The following is a 19,536-nucleotide window of genomic DNA, read 5'->3' on the forward strand; positions in this document are numbered from 1 at the left end:
GGAACAACCTTCCTTCATACGTATTTCCTGAAAATTACAGTCTACAGAAGTTCAAGTCCAATGTCAACAAATATCTTCTTTCGTCTTCTCAACCTCCAACCCAAGCTCGGTACTAAGTACTATAAGTTCTAGTACCTCTCATGTTTGGGGTTTACATAAAAAAAAAAAAAAAAAAAGTACTACATATGAGAAGTAGTAACTCCAGAATAACGTATCAACTCTGTGATGCTACACTGACAGTGGTAGAGAATAAAAAGGACCTGGGGGTAATTGTGCAGGCAGATATGAAGTTTTCTGAGCAGTGCAGATGGTCTGCAAGAGTAGCTCATGGTGTCTTCTCAATAATATACAGGAATTTTTCTAGCAGATGAACTGGAATAAGGAATGATTATCCCTTTGTATAAGGCAATGGTCAGGCCACACCTTAAGAAGTGTGTAAAGGTTTGGAGGCCTCATTTTAGGAAGGATGTAGAGTTGCTGGAACAAGTGCAGAGAAGGGGAACAAGATTAGTGAATGGAATAAAGGGTTGCTCTTACGAAGAAAGGCTTAAGTTTTGCAAATTACAGTGTCTGGAGACTAGGCACCTGCGAGGTGATCTGACTGAGGTGTATAAAGCCTGGAATGGTTTGAGCATGCTCACTGCTGATGGGATTCTTTGGGCCACCAGTTATTTGGGCCACCGGTTAATCAGGGCAGCCGTTTATTTGTGACAAATCTTAAAGAACAGAACCCAATCGAGAAAATAGCCAGGGTTTACTTCGCTTAATTGGGACAACATGCTGTTTAAACGGTATAGGAGATTGCAGCATTCGAGATTACTCTACGATTGTCTCCGACCATACCACGTGGTTCAGTCGGATTTCTGGAAGTCACAACCATAAAATAATAAAAACAATTAACAGCCCCCCAGTTTATTGGGATTTTCTGTTAGTGCAATCTATCATAAACAGTTAGTAAACTCAATCTTATTGCATTTGCGATAATACCGATAGCTGGAATTCTGTGGGTGTTCACATTATGGTGAAATGTGTTTCCCCTTCCATGAAATCTTCAATCATATAAAAAACAAATTTCATAACTTGTTACTCCGTTCTCACTTGCGAGTATCGTGTTACTTGTGATTTGTGTGTGTGCCATGTTCTTTGTTATCGATTGCTTATCTTTTTTACTGTTTTAAATTTTAATCCCCACTCACAGATGTTAGTGAACAGAAATATCAACTAGTTAGTATGTACATATTTCAGTACATATTAATTAAGCTATGCATGTAAGCGTAAATTTATTTTTATTTTGCTAAGAAACCTGTGGAAAATATTCTTCCAATTTTCAAGTATGATAATAAAGTGTAAATCTGTGCTTGTTATATCTTTACTTTTATAGCCTATGGATAATTTTTCTCCTATTTTTGCTAATCAAAATTGAGGTTTAATAGAATTAAAATTCAATTTAAAATGACCAAGCGCTTACTACATATCGTATACTGAACGGTACTTTACTATGGTGAGTCCATCATAATGTGATTTGATTGTACAGAAAATCAATCATAAAGCAAGGGTCCATCGTATTTTAAACTATTTACGTGAAACTTCGCATAATTGGGGCAGCTGCCCGAAGTGTCCCAAATAACCGGAATCGACTGTGTATATATATATATAGATAGATAGTCAGTCTATCATTTTGATATTTTAGTTTTTTGGTAGTTTCTTTAACCCTTTTTTGGTGATATTTCACGTTTTTTGGAACTGGTACCTTCGAGGGGGGTACCGCTAAATTATTTATAATTGGCATTATTTTAAATTTACATTTTTTATTAATTGGGTTTAATGACTTAATTGACTAAATTTTACAGGGGATTATCGACTACCTATTATCTCTACTTTCCCTTCCCTGTTTGTTTATTTTATATTATTTTGCGTTTCGTTTCGCTCTGCATTATTGCCATACTACTGGCTGATGTTTTTATTTTAAATATCATATTTATTTTAATTATCAGATATAATTAGGCATCATGTGGAGGATGTGCATTTGCTGCCTCTAATGATAGCTACATAGCCATATTTATTTATTTTTATTTCTTTTGCCTAACTCTTACCTCACATAATATAAATTAGTGGGTTGATATGCTAAATAAGCAGCACCTGTGCCGCCATCTATTCTTTTCCTTTCTATTATATAAGCTGGTTAAGCTTGCATTATGTCAGTGGTGTGGCTCTGATCAAGAGTGCTGTCTGTTCTATAGTTTATTTTTCGCTGCATAAGGACCACCGCCATGCAAATCCTCTGCATTGGTTGATCTATCGGAGAATGGAAGGGTGGTTTGGTTCTTCGATATTTCTGCCTTTGCGATGATTTGTATGACGATTGAAATGCAGCGATTCCATGACCATTATTGGCCTCGTGATCCTCTGTCGATATGGGGCATGATATGTCAGTCTATCATTTTGATATTTTAGTTTTTTGGTAGTTTCTTTAACCCTTTTTTTGGTGATATTTCACGTTTTTTGGAACTGGTACCTTCGAGGGGGGGGTACAGCTAAATTATTTATAATTGGCATTATTTTAAATTTACATTTTTTATTAATTGGGTTTAATGACTTAATTGACTAAATTTTACAGGGGATTATCGACGACCTATTATCTCTACTTTCCCTTCCCTGTTTGTTTATTTTATATTATTTTGCGTTTCGTTTCGCTCTGCATTATTGCCGTACTACTGGCTGATGTTTTTATTTTAAATATCATATTTATTTTAATTATCAGATGTATATATACACACACACACACACACACACACACACACACACACACACACACACACACACACACACACACACACACACACACACACACAGTGGAACTTCTCTATTACGAACTTCTATTTAACGAATTTCTCTATATTACGAATTTTTTTGCAAAACATTGCACCTTAAAACAAAATTACTTGTGAAATTAACCACATATAGCGAAATGTTAGTCAGTCTCTCTCTCTCTCTCTCTCTCTCTCTATGACGAATTTTTAAAAAAAATTAGTAAAAGCATTTTTGAAGATTTTCAAGCATTTACTGCAGCCGCTCAAAAATACAGCCTCCTTCCCTCCGAATTGCGCATTAGCATCTGGAATTAATCATCCTTTTAGTGAATACTTGTGGCCATTGACACCCGTAGGATGGTCTTTGTTTCATTTTTGTTACAGTTATAAGACCAAATGGGTTTCTTAAAAGTGGTCATAAACTTTACAATAAATAGGGTAGATTTATAAATTGATGTTGGCTCAGGGGAAAACGAAATTCACTGCGATAAACCTTTAGTGTGCTGCAGCGGCAATACATAGAATGCTACCATAGCTGGTTACCAATGCTACCATCACTCAGTAATGCCTACTGAGTGACATTCGCTTCTCACCTTAACCATACCATGTGACCTTCTTGTCAATCATATGATATGTCCGTTCTCATCTAACTGGACTTCCAGTAGATGGCTTTCATGATTTTTTTTTTTTTTTTTTTTTTTCCGAAAGTAGGATTTGCATTGAATACAGAAGTCAAACAACAACTGGACAAACAAGATGAATTGCCCCTTTCAGAACTGCAAAACTTTTGGGCATTATTAGAATTGTCCAGAAACATCGAAAATGAAATAACACTGGATAGTTATGTATATGTAGATCAAGATCTGACTACAACAGAACATCCAAATGAAGAAGAAATACTGCTGGACAGTGTTAGACGCGACCATGATCACAAAGAAATTAACGATGATGCTGAAGATGCATCAGAACAACCCATACAAAAGCCAACTTGCAAAGAAATGATTAACACTTTTAAAATGGTTCGTATGGGTCTACAGTTTTGTGAAAATGTTCCTGATAATGTTTTAATGCTCTGAACAAATGTGATGTTTTCTTTGAGAATCAGACATTTATTAATTGTACTGTGCAAACGAAAATTACAGATTTTTTTAATTTGTGAAACTTACCGGCGAAAATTGTGTAAATGTAATTTAAATAAGTGTTTTTGAAATAAAATACATTAAAAATAAATGTAGATTCATTTTCATTTTCTAATTAAATAAGAACTTTTAATAAAAAAGATATTCTTTGTGTAATGAAATTTCTCTATAACCAATTTTTTCGCTGGATTTATAGAATTCGTTATAGGGAAGTTCAATTGCATATATATGTGAAGTTATGTAAAAGAATATAAGAAATAGAAAAAAAAGAAAAAGAAAAAGAAAGAGGTACATTACATCTGTCTGTACATAACAATATTTTAGTTAATTATAATACCAACTAGATAATTTGGACAAAAGTATTAGGGGTGAAAACTATACACATTAGCTCAAACTGCCAGGTTCAATAAACCCAAGCTGAACTTTTTTTGTTGTACCCTATAAATAAACATATAATAAAATAAAAACAAAAATAAAATGAAATATTAAAATTAAAATGATAATAATATAGCTAATTATAGACATATGGTTACACTGAATGGAATGTTAACAAGGGCTAGCTTCACTCAATATATCCCATCAATAATTAGCTGGGGCTATCTGTATCTGTTTGCCATTTGCCAGTTTTTCTATGTTCAAATATACTGAGAATTTACTGTGAATATATATATAATAAAATTGGCTTAATTACTTTAATATAGTAGAAAACTGGCAGTATATATGTATATATATATATATATATATATATATATATGTATTTTAAAGAGTTTACTGTATATATATATATATATATATATATACAGTAAACTCTTTAAAATACAGCACCCTCGGAAACTGAGAGGTGCTGTATTTGAAAAATTTTCAGATTTTAGGTGAGGCATAACTAGTGGTTGAGCAATTTTATTAGAGAAGCACATATCAATAAATATTAAATATAAACTACTGAACTTATTTACATCTGTAAACATTTATAATGGTTAACTTGTCCTTTCATCTGTTTTTGAGGTCAGCAGGATTAGCATTAGCAGAAGCATATGATGCAAGAAAGAAAGATTATGCAGCATCAGCCAAAAAAAAAAAAAAAAAAACTCTCCCATTTCATCCCTCCGTTCGTTCCAAGTACTTGTCCAGCTAATCCTTAAATTTATTTAGGCTATCAACTTCCACAACAAAGGATGGAAGTCTGTTCCACCAACTTTTCTTACTATTGATTACACCATGAATTGTCAAACTAATAGAGCAAGCTTATCTGCGAAAAGATCTAAACCTCCCAAGCACTTCCTAATTCATTTCACAAATATATGTGGTCTCAATTCTAATCTCAACGATGTCCATTTCCACTTGCAGTTTGCCAAACCCCATGTACTTTTTCGGACAGAATCTCAGTTATCGCTTGATTCAACTACTGCTCATCTCAGATGCCCAAATTATTTGCTGTATGATTCCTTTCGCCTCAAAGGTGGTACTTGTGCATATGTCCATTCTGATATTCCCTATCAGAGAGTTGACAATTTGGAATCTCCTCTCTTTGATCTTCTCTGGCTTAAAATCTCTCTACCTCATTGTGTCAAATTCATCTGTTGTCTCTACCGTTCTCCCAATTCCACTAATCACTTGGAGCTCTTTGACTTCCTCTCTTTGCAACTTGACTTTCTCCAGTCCAACTTTCCTAACAGTGAGGTAATTTTCCATGGTGATTTTAATGTTCACAACTCCAGCTGGCTTCCGTTTTCTAGTCACACCGACCCAGCTGGTCGAAATGCTGAGGCTTTTGCAATTACTAATGATCTTGTACAGATTGTTCATTTACCTACAAGAATACCGGATAATCCTAATCATACAGCCAATACGCTTTATCTTTTTCTCACAAACAACCCTTCTAAGTACACGGTCGAAGTGAGAGGTCCTTTAGGCACTTCAGATCACAACTTGGTGATTGTCTCTTCTCCAATGGAACCTTTATCTTATGGCTATTCCCAACCTAGTGTTGTTTGGCATTACAAGAATGCAAAATGGGATGACCTGCAAGACTTCTTTTCCTTGGTCAGGTTACTGTTTCAAAACTTCTGATGTCAACGTTTGCTCAGATCGTGTCAGTGAATTATTCTTGCAGGAATGGAATCCTTTATCCCACACTCCACTTTAAAATCTCGTCCTTTAACTAAACCTTGGTTTTCCAATAAATCTGCTAAGGCTGTTCAAGAGAAGAATGTTGCATATTGTAATTGGCTTGTTTCTAATTCTTCAGTTTCATTTTCTGCCTACACCAAAGCTCGCAACAATTGTAAAGCAGTTATTAATCAGTCCAAACTAGAGTTTGAACAGGCTAAGAGTAGAAAACTTGCTTCTTGCCCTAATGGTAGCCGAGCATTCTGGTCTCTTGCCAAAGCTATTGGCCGCAACTTTTGCCTATCTCTGCTCCCACCTCTATCCAAACCAGATGGTTCTGTTGCCACTTCAGCCAAGGGTAAAGCTGACCTGCTAGCATCCCATTTTTCTTCCAACTCATGTATTAATGATCTTGGTAAAACACCTCCCACCATTCCCAACAAGCTCCATTCAATGCCTCCTGTGGTCTTCCATCAAAAGGATGTCAGAAGGATTTTGACGAATCTTGATGCTAAGAAAGTTCCAGGTCCCGATGGTATTTCTCCACTTGTTCTCAAAACCTGTGCTCCTGAACTTACTCCTATTCTTTGCTGCCTTTTTTCACTTTCTTATTCCAAAGGTGTTTTTCCTTCTGCTTGGAAATTTGCTCATATCCAGCCAGTTCCTAAAAAGAGTGACAAATCCCTCCCATCCAATTATCGTCCCATTGCAATTACTTCTACTCTTTCTAAAGTAATGGAGAAATCAATTAACTGCCAATGCTTAAGTGAGTGAGTGAGTGATGGGGGTTTAAGGCGCATGAGCTGCTGGGATTTCAGATATAATCAATTTATGTTTTATTAGAGTGATGTTTTAGAATTTATGATACATTCCAATTTTTTTAAAAAAGGAGAAGAATTCATTGATGTTTGCATCGTCACCAATAATATGTTTTAATGTCTTCGGTTCCGGAAGATTTTTTAGGGAAAGGAAGATGGATATTCTGTCCTGATCATAGTGAGGGCAGTCAACAAGAATGTGTTGATAAGTGCTGTTTGTTATGTTTGTTATTTGGTTTTTAGGAGCATTAGCAACTAAGGCCATATTGCTCCGGGATATGCGGTGGTCATTCCCTGACCTTTCCGCATCCTCCGTATTTGGTGGTGACGGGCTCAAACCCCGGTCTAATCAAGAAGCGTGTGCTATGCACTGCTGCTCCTTCCCACCTGGCTACGGAGGCGCCTTCTTCTCTTCGTACTGTTTTGGTGCTAGAGCGCCAAAGCTGTGGATCCTGTTTCAACTGATAAAGTTTATTATTGGTTTGGGCGTGCCATAACTCTTTCCACAGTGCAAAACATGTTGTTTGTATGATATGATTATAGTCATAGATTGGAATAGGAGCAAGCGTTAAATCATAAGTTGATGGATTTTTAGCAGTTTTGTCAGCCATTTCATTCCCTTTTATCTCCGAAAGGGCTGGGATCCAGCAAAAGGTCACTGATTGATGACGTTCCTCAATTTTCAATAAGAGGCTTCTGATTTGGTTTAAAATAGGATGAACCTTGTAAGAAAAGTTTTGTATTGCTGTAATTGAGCTTAGAGAATCAGTGTATACAATATATTTTAGAGATGGGTAGAGATTCAGGTTTTCTAAAGCTAACTTTATTGCATGAAGTTCTGCAGAGAAGCTGCTATACTCAGGTGGAAGGGAAGCAGAAATGATTGTAGAGGGAAATACTGCTGCTCCAACGGCTGAATGCGATTTGGAGCCATCAGTATATATTGGCAATAAACTAGCATATTTCTGAATATGGCTTGCATGGAGTTGTTTCACGTTGAGTGACGGTAGAAGATTCTTTCTCCATTTTTGAAGATAAGTATCACAAGTTAATTGTGGATGAGGTGTCCAAGGCGGGTGAGAGCATTTCACTAAGTCTAGCCGGTCGACATTAGGAATATTCCAACTCTGTTATTTCAATTAGGCGTAAGCCTGCCGGTCTTATTTTACTGGGTTTATTTCTATAAAGGTTTTGCAGTGGTGGATTAAAGAGATATGGCCCAATAGGATGCTGACAGCAACTTTGTATTCGAGCTGCATACTTGAGAAGTAGTGTTTTCCTGCAGAGACAAAGAGGGGGTTCATGTGCTTCAATATATAAACTATAGGTAGGAGATGTCCTGAATGAGCCAAGGGCAATCCACAATGCACTATGCTATATAGGGTCCAACAAGCGTAGTGTACTCTTTCGGGCAGAATCGTAGATTGGAGCACCATAATCCAAACGGGATCTGATCAATGCTCTATATAGCAGAAGCAAAGATGCACAGTCTGCTCCCCAAGACATTGCAGATAAAGCTCTGAGCATGTTCAGTTTTTTGAGGCAGGAAGTATGCAGCGATTTAATGTGCTCAAAGAAATTTAATTTTCCATCAGGGATTAATCCCAAGAATCTGATGTTGTTGGTCACTGGAATGGTAAAATTTGACATCTGAAGTTCAGGATCTGTATGCATTTTTCGTTGATTACAAAAGTGGACTGCAACAGTTTTCTGCTGAGATAGACGATAGCCATTGAGTCCTGCCCACCTTTGGACCTCAATCAAGGATAACTGCAGTTGCCGTTCAATGGATCACATATTCTGAGAATGGCAAGAAATGGAGATATCATCCGCATAAAGATAGGTCTCAACTGTATTTGGAAGTTCTTTTGTTATAGAATCAATTTTAAGGGCAAAGAGGGTTGCACTCAATACAGAACCTTGTGGCACTCCTTCTTCCTGTAAAAATGTCATAGAAAGCGAGTTGTGGTATCGAACTTGGAACGAACAATTCTGAAGAAAGTTTCTGATGAATATAGGAAGGTTGCCTCATAGACCAAGGGCATGGAGGTCGCTGAGAATGCCATGACGCCAGGTAGTGTCCAAGGCCTTCTCTATGTCTATGGAAACCAAAACGAGATGTTCATTTTTTACGAAGGCATTGCGAATTTCACACTCTGCCTTGATCTTGAGATCTAAGGAGGACCTGTTTTTACAAAAGCCATGCTGATTATTACTCATTAGGTGTTATGTTTTGATGGTCCACACAAGTCAATTATGAATAATTTTTTCAAGTAATTTACCAAGGCAACTGGAGAGGGAAATTGGTCGTTAATTGTATGGCCTTGTAGGGTCTTTTCCAGGTTTCAAAAAGGCAAGAACTGTGGCATGATGCCAAGAGCTGGGATAAATGTTTTCCATAAATATTCTGTTATAGTAGACCAGCAGTATTTGTAAATTTTTGTCACCATGGTTTTGTAACATGATATAAGATATTCCATCTGGCCCAGCGGCACCATTGTGTCGTTTTCATGGCATGTAGAAGTTTGTGATATTGAAGAGGCTGGTTATATGGAAGGAAAACTGAGGTTCGACAGTTTATGGCTCGTTCTTCGGTCTTGGCCTTTATTTTCTGAAAATCCGCAGAATAAGTTGAGGCCGCTGAAACTTCAGCAAACGTTTTGCCCAAAGCATTTGCTATGTCCTCAGGAGCAGAGAGTTCTTGCCCATTCCATGAAAGAATTGGTGAAGGGGTTGTAGGGAATTTTCCAGAAATCTGTCTGATTTTCTTCCATATTAACCTGGAGTTAGTGTTTCTGTTTATGGTAGATGCAAAATGAATCCAAGAATTCTTCTTGGCTTGCCTTTGAACGAGATGTGCTTTCGCTCTTAGCTTCTTGTAATTAATAAGATTAGCCATGGTTGGTGATCTACGAAATAAATTCCATGCTTTATTTTTTAACTTCTTTGCTTTTGTGCAGTCTTCATTCCACCAATAGTTAAGGTGCCGTTGGAACCGAGGATTCGACAATGGAATTGAACACTTAGCTGCAGATAGTAGGTGTGAAGTGATATAATCTGTGGCTTCATCTATCGACTGTGTACATATATATTGCTCATCCAGGGTGACAAAAGATTGAAATTTGACCCAGTTGGCTTGAGAGAACTTCCATTTCCTGCAGGGTTTGACTAATGGTGGTTGTGCAGTGAGCAGATCACAAATAATCGGAAAATGATCACTGCCCAAGGGGGTCATCTAAAACAGACCACTCTATGATAAGAAACAGAATCGGGGAACATATTGAGAGATCAATTGCAGAAGTTTGTCCAGTTGATAATTGTATGTGAGTGGATGCACCAGTATTAAGAACAGTAAGGTTTTGCTTGTCTAGAAAAGTTTCAATTAGGCAGCCATGTGTATCTACTTTTGTTGATCCCCATAAGGGATGGTGGCTATTGAAATCATCCAACAGACAGACAGGGGGGTGGTAATTGCATTAGAAGGTTTTCAAGATCTTGGTAAGAGAAGGTATGACTTGGTGGGAGATAGACTGATGCTAGTGTTAACGCAATCTGGGTTATCAAACGTACAGCAACAACTTCAATATCAGTTTGCAAAACAATTTGTTTGGTCGGGATCTTTGAGCTGATGAAGATGGCCACACCTCCACAGGCAGCATTTGAAGTATTACGATCTTGTCGATAGATGGCATAGTTCTTTATGTTGGTGGAAATTTGTAGAGTTAGATAGGTTTCCTGTAGACAGAAACCAACTGGAGAATAGCAGTGAATTAGGACTTGAATATCATTAAGGTTGCTACGAAATCCTCTGCAATTCCATTGTAGAATATAAGGCATTACTGGTGTTTACTAGAAGAAGCTGTATCTGTATTTGGTTTCTCTTTTTTGGAGAAGAATGGCCGACCGGTGTCAATTTCTTCTTCCGCATGTATTTCTAACATAGGTTCTTGTCTAGATGAGTCGAATGTATCCATAGATGTTTCTTGGATATTCTTTTTTAAATATGAGCTCCGATTGTTCGATGTAGAAGCAATCACTGTGGGAGGAGAAGGAGATGTTGCTGGTACTGTAATTGCAGTATTATTTGCCTGGTTCAACTGCTTAGGGGTATTGGACTGTTGCTGGGAGAGAACAGCCCGAGCCCAGTCAGAGATTGAAGTGTTTGAAGGTACTGTAACATCGGTTTGGGTGCCCACTGATTGATACTTTTGCACAATACTGGCGCATGTACGCTTAGTCATACTGGGAGCAATTACTTTCCTTGCTTCTTGAAAACTTACTTTATTTTCAATCTTATATGTCACAATTTTCTTTTCAGTTTTCCATTTTTCGCATGACCTGGAATAAGCAGGATGGTTGCCTTTACAGTTGGGGCAGGCCATTTCTTTTGCTGAGCAATCACTTTGAGTGTGTTCAGAGGACCCACAATTGAGGCAAACTTGATTTCCTCTGCATGCTGTTTGAGAATGGCCATACTTTTGGCACTTAAAACATCTCAATGGATTAGGAATGTAGGGCCTAATGCGACAAAGTAGATAGCCAGCTTTTATCAATGTTGGTAGATTTGGCATATTGAAAGTGAGAATAATGTTCCTTGTAGGTGTAAGTGTATTGTCTTTTTTAGTCATAATCCTTTTGACTGCAATGACATTTTGGTCTTGAAGTTCTTGCATTATCTCCTTCTCCGTGACATTCAAAAGATCCCAGCTGGCTATAACCCCTTTGGATGTATTTAGAGTTGCATGGGGAGAAACCTTTACTGGAATTCCAGCAAAGTTGGCAAGGTTTAGTAGTTTCTGCAAATGTCCATGGTTTATTGTCTCCACTAGTAGGTCGCCTGATTGCAGTCTCTTGACTGTCTCAGGCGATCCTGCCAGACTTTCCAGGTGTTTTTGGATAACAAACAGAGAGAGCTTACTGAGAGCTGATCTCCAAGAGAGTGCATTATTAGAAATGTAGGACAACTTGTCGCTGAGGAAGTGGTTTTCAAACTCTTGGGTTGCGACGTGTTATGCTCATTGTCTAAATCTGGCAAGAGCTTGTCGGCTCGAGAGACGGAAAGGCATGTTGATCCATATTTGCTCCTTTTAGCCCTTGGCAGATTAGCTTTTCTGCCAAGATTTCCGGCCCCGCCATGGGGGAGGCAGGAGCAGTGCACGGTGTGACCAAGTGTTAGTAAAGGAAATATGAAAAATAAAGAAAAGTAGCTTTTCTTTCTTGCTCTGTACAAGTACTTTTTGTGAGAGTAGCTCATATTAAAAAATAAATTTCTTAAGGACAGGAACTTAATATAACTTTAAATCGCTTTTAGATAATCACTTTTTAAGCACAGAGAAAATGCTCGATCACATTCGCTTGGCACCCGGGGCCGCCAACTCTTAAACTACCTAGAAACCTTCCGTCTGATCACCGATCGCCAGTATGGATTCCGTCAGTGTCGATCCACTGGTGATATTCTTGCTTATGTTACCCATTTATGGACTAATTCAATGGAAAGGTTCGGGGAAACACAAGTAGTTGCTCTTGACATCTCAAAAGCTTTCGATCATGTTCGGCATCAAGGTCTTCTAAACATGCTTCCATCTTATGGTTTGCCAACTGTTTTTAGTAATTGGTTATCCAGTTTTTTCTGTGATCGCTCACTGAGGGTGATGGTAGATGGCTCTCTGTCTTCTAACTTCTCCACTAATGCCGGTGTCCCCCAAGGTTCAGTTCTTCCCCCCACTCTTTTCCTCTTGTATATTAATGACCTTCTTCCATTGACTGGAAATCTATCCATAGTTTTGCCGATGCTGGCATATTGCATTCCACTTTCCATTTTGAGAAAACATGTCCTGCTCAATCAGCTTCAATTTCTCGAAAATCTGCTACCAATTCCTTAAATGCCGATCTTCAGGTAATTCTCCAGTGGGGCAAAGACAACTTAGTTAATTTCAACCTTTGTAAACCTCAGTCTTGTCTTATATCTTGCAAAAAGGATTCTTCTGCTCCTATGCTTATCTTTAGTGACTTTCGATTTATAGGAAAAATGATATATCTCTTTTGGGGATTACTCTGACTTCTAATCTCTCTCTCTCTTGGCACATGCACATTACAAATATTGCTTCCTCTGCATCTAAAAAACTTGGTTTTCTCTTTTGCTCTCGGCATTACCTTTCTTCCAAACAGCTGATCACTCTGTATAAATCACAAATCTGCCCTGCCATGGAATATTGTTCCCACATCTGGGGTGGTGTCCCCAAAACCTCTCTCAGGCTTCTTGATTCCATTCAGAAGAGGGCAGTTTAGTTAATTAACGATTCATCTCTAACAGAATCTCTCCACTCGCTCTCTCTCACAGACGTACCGTTTCTGCTGCATGCCTCTTCTACAGATACTTCCATGGGCACTGTTCTTCTGAATTGGCTTCTATAATTCCTGCTCTCTTTTTCAAAACGGTCCAAACACGTGCCGCCACCAGCCATTTACTGTCCAACTTCAAACTCACAGAACCAACTTTTCATCTTCCTCATTTATTCATTCAACTGCCGTTTTCTGGAACAACCTTCCTTATACGTATTTCCTGAAAATTACAATCTACAGAAGTTCAAGTCCAATGTCAACAAATATCTTCTTTCGTCTTCTCAACCTCCAACCCAAGCACGGTACTAAGTACTATAGGTTCTAATACCTCTCGTGTTTGGGGTTTACATAAAAAAAAAAAAAAAAACTGTCAAGCAATGCCTTTTGTTTTCTCACAACTCCATCCTAGACAGGTTTTATTGTATCGCTATATTACGAAGCTCTACCAATTAACTACTGTATCTCTATATATAAACGAAAGCATTATTCAAGGAAGGGAAGTAAGAAATACACATAGTAAATATTTTGTTTATGGAAGGTTTTAGGTTCAAATTCTGTAATTCATACACCTTAGTGGTTATACCAGCATTACAGTTAAAAATAGGAGGCAGTAAAAAAAAAAATAATAAATAATAAATAAATAAAATATATATATATATATATATATATATATATATATATAGAAAGATACTGCATTAGGCTAAATGGATATATAGAAGTCGGTGGGGTCCACCAGACAGGTACTTTAGAGTTCACATGGCATTTAGTGCTACTGCCACCACCACTTTAGCACTACACCCATGCAATGATGTTGGCAACCAAGTTACTCAACATAATTCAATCAGGAGATGACTGCTGGAGCCATATTAAAATATCCAATTAATGGCATATGTACCAAATCTCATAATGAATGAAATAAATTAAACAGCAAATGCTTATTTTGTCAAGATTTATAGATCTTTATAATCTCTATACATATACTGTTTAGTTTAGTATAATTGGATGGAAACAAAAGATTTGAATAAATCCTTTAAGAAAGCGCAAGTATTTTCTTGCTTCAGTTCATGAAATTACATTTGGTTCATAAAAAGCAACATGAACACTTTTTTTACATGGAGAAAGGTGCTCATATTTCTTTTTATGGACCAAAGGGGAGGTGGTGTTATTTTAAATCAGTTTTTATTTTTTTTTTATTTCTATCCTCTTAAGTACAAACTACATAGGCTAAGGTGTCTTTAACAAAAACTTATGTACCTAATGTGTTTTTTCGAGGCAATTTTAAAGCAAAATTACCAAGTAAAAGATTAGTTTGTAATGAAATCCTTATACATGGTGCTCAGAAAGTCTAACTGTATAACAATAATATGCAAAATGATGAGTCATGACTCACAGTGCACCATCATGTGGTGTGATATGATATCCTGTTCCCCTAGCAGTGTGTGTCAAGGTCAGTTGGATGTGAGATAGCCATTGCGGAGTGTGTCAACAATGCTTTTGTCACTGTAGGAGCATATTTTTTTGATTGAGCATGTTTTTAAAGAGTGTGGCAAGTATATGCAAAACACCCAAGAAAACATTTCTAAGATTCCAAATATGTCAGTACCACATCAGCATGCTGTGGGGGGCACTGATATCCAAATTTCACGACAGGTGCATAGTGGTAGACCACCAAAACTGACAGAAGAGAACATGGATATTTCAGATTTGATGCTTCAAAATCAATACGGAAGTTGCCACAACAGCAAAACATTGCTCTTGCAAATGCACATTTAGCAGCAAAGAAGACTACTGTTCTTTTTTCCCACACCAAATCGCAGTTGTCCAAAAATTAAAAAGCAGCAGATCACAAAAGGCAAGTACATTACTGCCACTAGTTTCAACAGTTCGGCACTGAAAATACTGATGGTATTCTGGATCTTACATTCTTCACCGACGAGGTGTGGTTCCATTTGTCAGGGTATTTTAGATACCCTGATGTTTATGTGTGAATATTTGGTCTATTGTTGATGTGCCTTTCCTAAATCATGCTCTTCTTCCCCTATTGTTTCTTCATACGTTTTAAGTATCCTATTTTGTAAGATCCTTATAAATATTTTATATATAAGGTTTAAAAGGGTAATGGATCTATAATTCTGACAATTTTCTTTATCTCCTTTTTTGTGTATGGGTACTATTATTCCACTTTTCCAGTCTTCTGGTATAAAGTTGTATAACAGATCTTTAAATCTGTAGCAAAAGTTGCTACAGATTTAAAAAATGCTTATGCACGCTATCATGAAATTCATAAAGAGAAGAAAAGACTGTCTTGGAAACAAATGACTCTTGAAGCATTTCCGAAGAAGAAGACTCCTTGTGCTTCCAACAATTAGTGGTGAGCCAACAATGAGTGATGTACCATCAACAAGAGATGAACCAACAACAAGAGATGAACCATCAACGAGTGTGCATTTAGTTGATGATGAAGAATAAACATTTTTCAACATTTGTATGACATAAATAATTTCTTTATTACAATTTGCTTAATTTTAAAGGCTATGTTTTCATTTCTTTGGATAAATAAATCATTGTTTAAGCATAAAATATTGTTTTGCTGACCTTTACTTAATATTACTATGGTCAAATTTCATTGTTGAGAACGTAAGCCCTGTTTTCAACATTAAGTTTATGGGAAATAAATTCCTGCTTTATGAGTGAGCGCTAGGAATGAATTAACTCAAAGTCAGGAACTACCTGCAGTGGATTAATTTCCTCTTGGATATTAATGACCTACCTCCTGCTGACTGCAAATTCTATCCACAGTTTGCCAGTGATAGTGTAATATGATGAGCAGTATATATTACCACCAATTTGTAAGCTTACATAATCAGCCAATCATTGCAAAGTTAACATTACTGTTAATATGCAAGTTGCAATGTTAAAATACACAGAGAAATATCTGACTTTATATTCCTTGATATGTTTTTCAACATTAGTATACATTGGTTACCAAGAGTTTTACCAAGCAAAGCAAGTTACTAACAGTTGTGAAGGTGCAAGCAAAGGATGTGGCCATTCTGCAACAACCACCACATCCATTGCATGCACCTTCACAAATGTTAGTAACTGAAATCTGCCCACTAGCCTCAGCTCCATAAGTGTTTTAGACTACTAAGTACCATCTCTAGCTGTTGCATACTTCAAAGACCACTGTCATTTGGCCAGTGTTTTTGTTTTAAGTAATGTGCTTAGCAGAAATCATAACTTAACATAACATAACAGAAATCATAAAGCATAGGCCTTAAGTTATGATTTCTGCAATCTTTTTCCACAAAATAAATTATCATTTGGTACAAAACAAAAAAAAGTACAAAAAAAGTCTTGCAGCACATAATTTTAAAAAAAAAATTATAATGTACATAAAATCACCTACGCTCAGCATTTTCAACAAAAATGGAACAAAACTGCAAATTAAGTTTTTCATTTTCCATTATATGGAGCATTGTTTTTAACCTGAATCTTGTCATGCCCTATTAAAACCTACATTTTAAAATTATCATTTATATGAGAGAATAAAAAAGAAATATAATTATATTAAATTCCTGTACTCAAATTTCTATGTTTTATACTGTTCAATGTCTTGCAAAATAGGTTCCTATTTTTCAAGACATAAAACAAGACTTTGTTATAAGGAAATTATAATTTCAGTACAATTACTTGCACTACAAATTACAACTCAAAAGTATGCTCACATCACAGATGATTTACATTATTACAGGCTTACCTGGTTTCATTATCTTTCCCAATCAAATTTATGACTACATTTGAATATTTCATAGCTTTATACAAAGATTCTTCATCCTTCAAGTTAAAGGGCTAAAATGATGAAAATTATGATCAAATTCAAATTAATTATTTAACATCTAAATATCTATTAAAACCTTTATTAAATAAAATACTTCAATACAAATGTAAAACATCTTGAAATTTCAGTAGAATTATGATCTATATAATATTGGTGTAAATACACCATAGAAAACTCTTAAACGAAAAAAACTATGTTTGTAGTGTGAAAGGGCATCATTTTATCTGTATCTCATATTGTGCTCATCTTTCACAACGAGTTGCCATGTATTGCACTACCTCGAATAAGTAACGCTTCACTAAAAGAGAAGACTATTGTTTCTTATTCTCAGTGGGCACCACCACCCAGACAGCACCGTTTCAAGGCTTGTTGGCCCTTCATCGGTGGGTGGGCAGGTACCCTGGTATTGCAGACATGACAATCCAGTTGTGAAGATAATCACACAATATGAGAGATGCCAAAAGGTGTACATAATAATGTTTGAGTGAAAGTCAATGTAACAAGGCATCATATGTTTAAGAGTGTAAATAATCTATATAATATTGGTGTAAATACACCATAGAAAACTCTTAAATGAAAAAACTACATTTGTAGTGTGAAAGGGCATCATTTTAACTGGATTGTCATGTCTGCAATACCGGGGTACCTGCCCACCCACCGAAGAGAAGCCAACAAAGATTTGAAACGGTGCTGCCTGGGGGACCTGACGGCCACTGAGTTTCCGAGAATAGGTTTGTTATTTGTTATTTGGTTGTTAGGAGCATTAGCAACTAAGGCCATATTGCTCTGGGAATATGCGGTGGTCATTCCCTGAGCTTTCCCCGTCCTCCGTATTTGGTGGTGATGGGCTCGAACCCCGGTCTAATCAAGAAGTGTGTGCTATGCCCTGCTGCTCCTTCCCACCTGGCTACGGAGGCACCTCTGAGAATAGGCAACAACAATCTTCTCTACTAGGGAAGCTTTCTCTACTTCTCTACAACAATCTTCTCTACTTCGAGGAATTTATGAGCTTTCGAGTAGTGTGAGTTGAAGGAGTAACTCTCCTTACCTTCCTTCTATGGAATTTCCTTCCTCTACCTCTCCTACTATCACCTTCCTACAACTTTTTTGCTTTCCTAAGTCTAATAGGGATAGACTGAGGATAACAGAGATTTTTATCCCATACCATATTTCAAACGGTGCCGTCTGGGTGCCAGCCCACTGAGAATAAGTAAAAATAGTCTTCTCTTTTAGTGAAGTGTTACTTATTCGAGGTAGTGCAATGCATGGCAACTCGTTGTGAAGGAGGAGCACAATATGAGATACAGATAAAATGATGCCCTTTCACACTACAAACGTAGTTTTTTCGTTTAAGAGTTTTCTATGGTGTATTTACACCAATATTATATAGATTATTTACACTCTTAAACATACGATGCCATGTTGCATTGACTTTCACTCAAGTAGAATTATGAATACAGTAAAAGCAATAAAAGCATAATAATAAAATACAATAATGGCTGTCGATATGACTGTCAATATCTAAAGATTTAATATAAATAACCATTTTTTTATGACAATCATGTGAGTAACCACATGGAAATCAGGCATAATAATGGCAACTGACTTTGTCAACACTTTAAACAATTTACTATTATTCACCTTATAAACTGTAAATTGCATTTTTAGGCTATTTACTATTATTCACCTTATAAACTGTAAATTGCATAGATATAAACTGTATATATCTATGGGTAATATTGCACAAATTGCACACAATAGTTGGGCATTGAACTAAAATATCGTGGAACAAAAAACCATATCACACTTTCTTAAGATCAACTAATTTGGCCACAGTAAAAAAAATCCAAATAAAATCCATCCCACTCCAATAAGAAGTAAACTCAGATTTTTATCATACATTAGCATTAGTAGAGGCATTTGATGCAAGAAAGCAAGCTTATGCAGCATCAGCCAAAAAAAAAAAAAAAAAAAAACCACTTCCACTTCACCCCTCTGTTCGTTCAAAATATCTGTCCAGCTGAGCCTTAAACTTATTTAGGCTATCAACCTCCACTACAAGGGATGGAAGTCTGTTCCACCAACCAACCACCCGCTGGCTAAAGGCAAATTTCCGCACATCTATCCGACATTCGTCCTTCCTCAATTTGAATTTATGCCCTCTCAGGTGATTATTCTGAGCAAGAGGAAGAATCCCATCAGCATTGAGCATGCTTAAACCATTCAAGGCTTTATACACCTCTATCAGATCACCTCGCTGGTGCCTAGTCTCCAGACACTGTAATTTGCAAAACTTAAGCCTTTCTTCGTAAGGGCACCCCTTTGTTCCATTCACTAATCTTGTTGCCCTTCTCTGTACTCGTTCCAGCAGCTCTACAACCTTCTTGAAATGAGGCCTCCAGACCTGTATACAGTACTCTAGGTGTGGCCTGACCATTGCCTTATACAAGGGAATAATCACCTCCTTATCCCTGCTA

The 19,536-nt window shown here is 36.8% G+C and overlaps 1 protein-coding gene across 2 annotated transcripts in view; it reads right to left on the bottom strand.

Moving 5' to 3' along the window:
• Window positions 1-19,536, bottom strand: part of ND-39 (NADH:ubiquinone oxidoreductase subunit 39) — a 285,839-nt gene that overhangs the window by 183,859 nt on the left and 82,444 nt on the right. For both annotated transcript variants that reach the window (XM_090386829.1, XM_090386830.1), the window contains exon 4: window positions 16,979-17,070. In XM_090386829.1, coding sequence (XP_090242955.1) covers window positions 16,979-17,070 — 92 coding nt within the window. The remainder of the gene's footprint in view (window positions 1-16,978; window positions 17,071-19,536) is intronic.

This window comes from Mastigoproctus giganteus, chromosome 12, assembly GCF_048544385.1.
Source record: "Mastigoproctus giganteus isolate SK-2022 chromosome 12, ASM4854438v1, whole genome shotgun sequence".
Classification (NCBI taxonomy): domain Eukaryota; kingdom Metazoa; phylum Arthropoda; class Arachnida; order Uropygi; family Thelyphonidae; genus Mastigoproctus; species Mastigoproctus giganteus.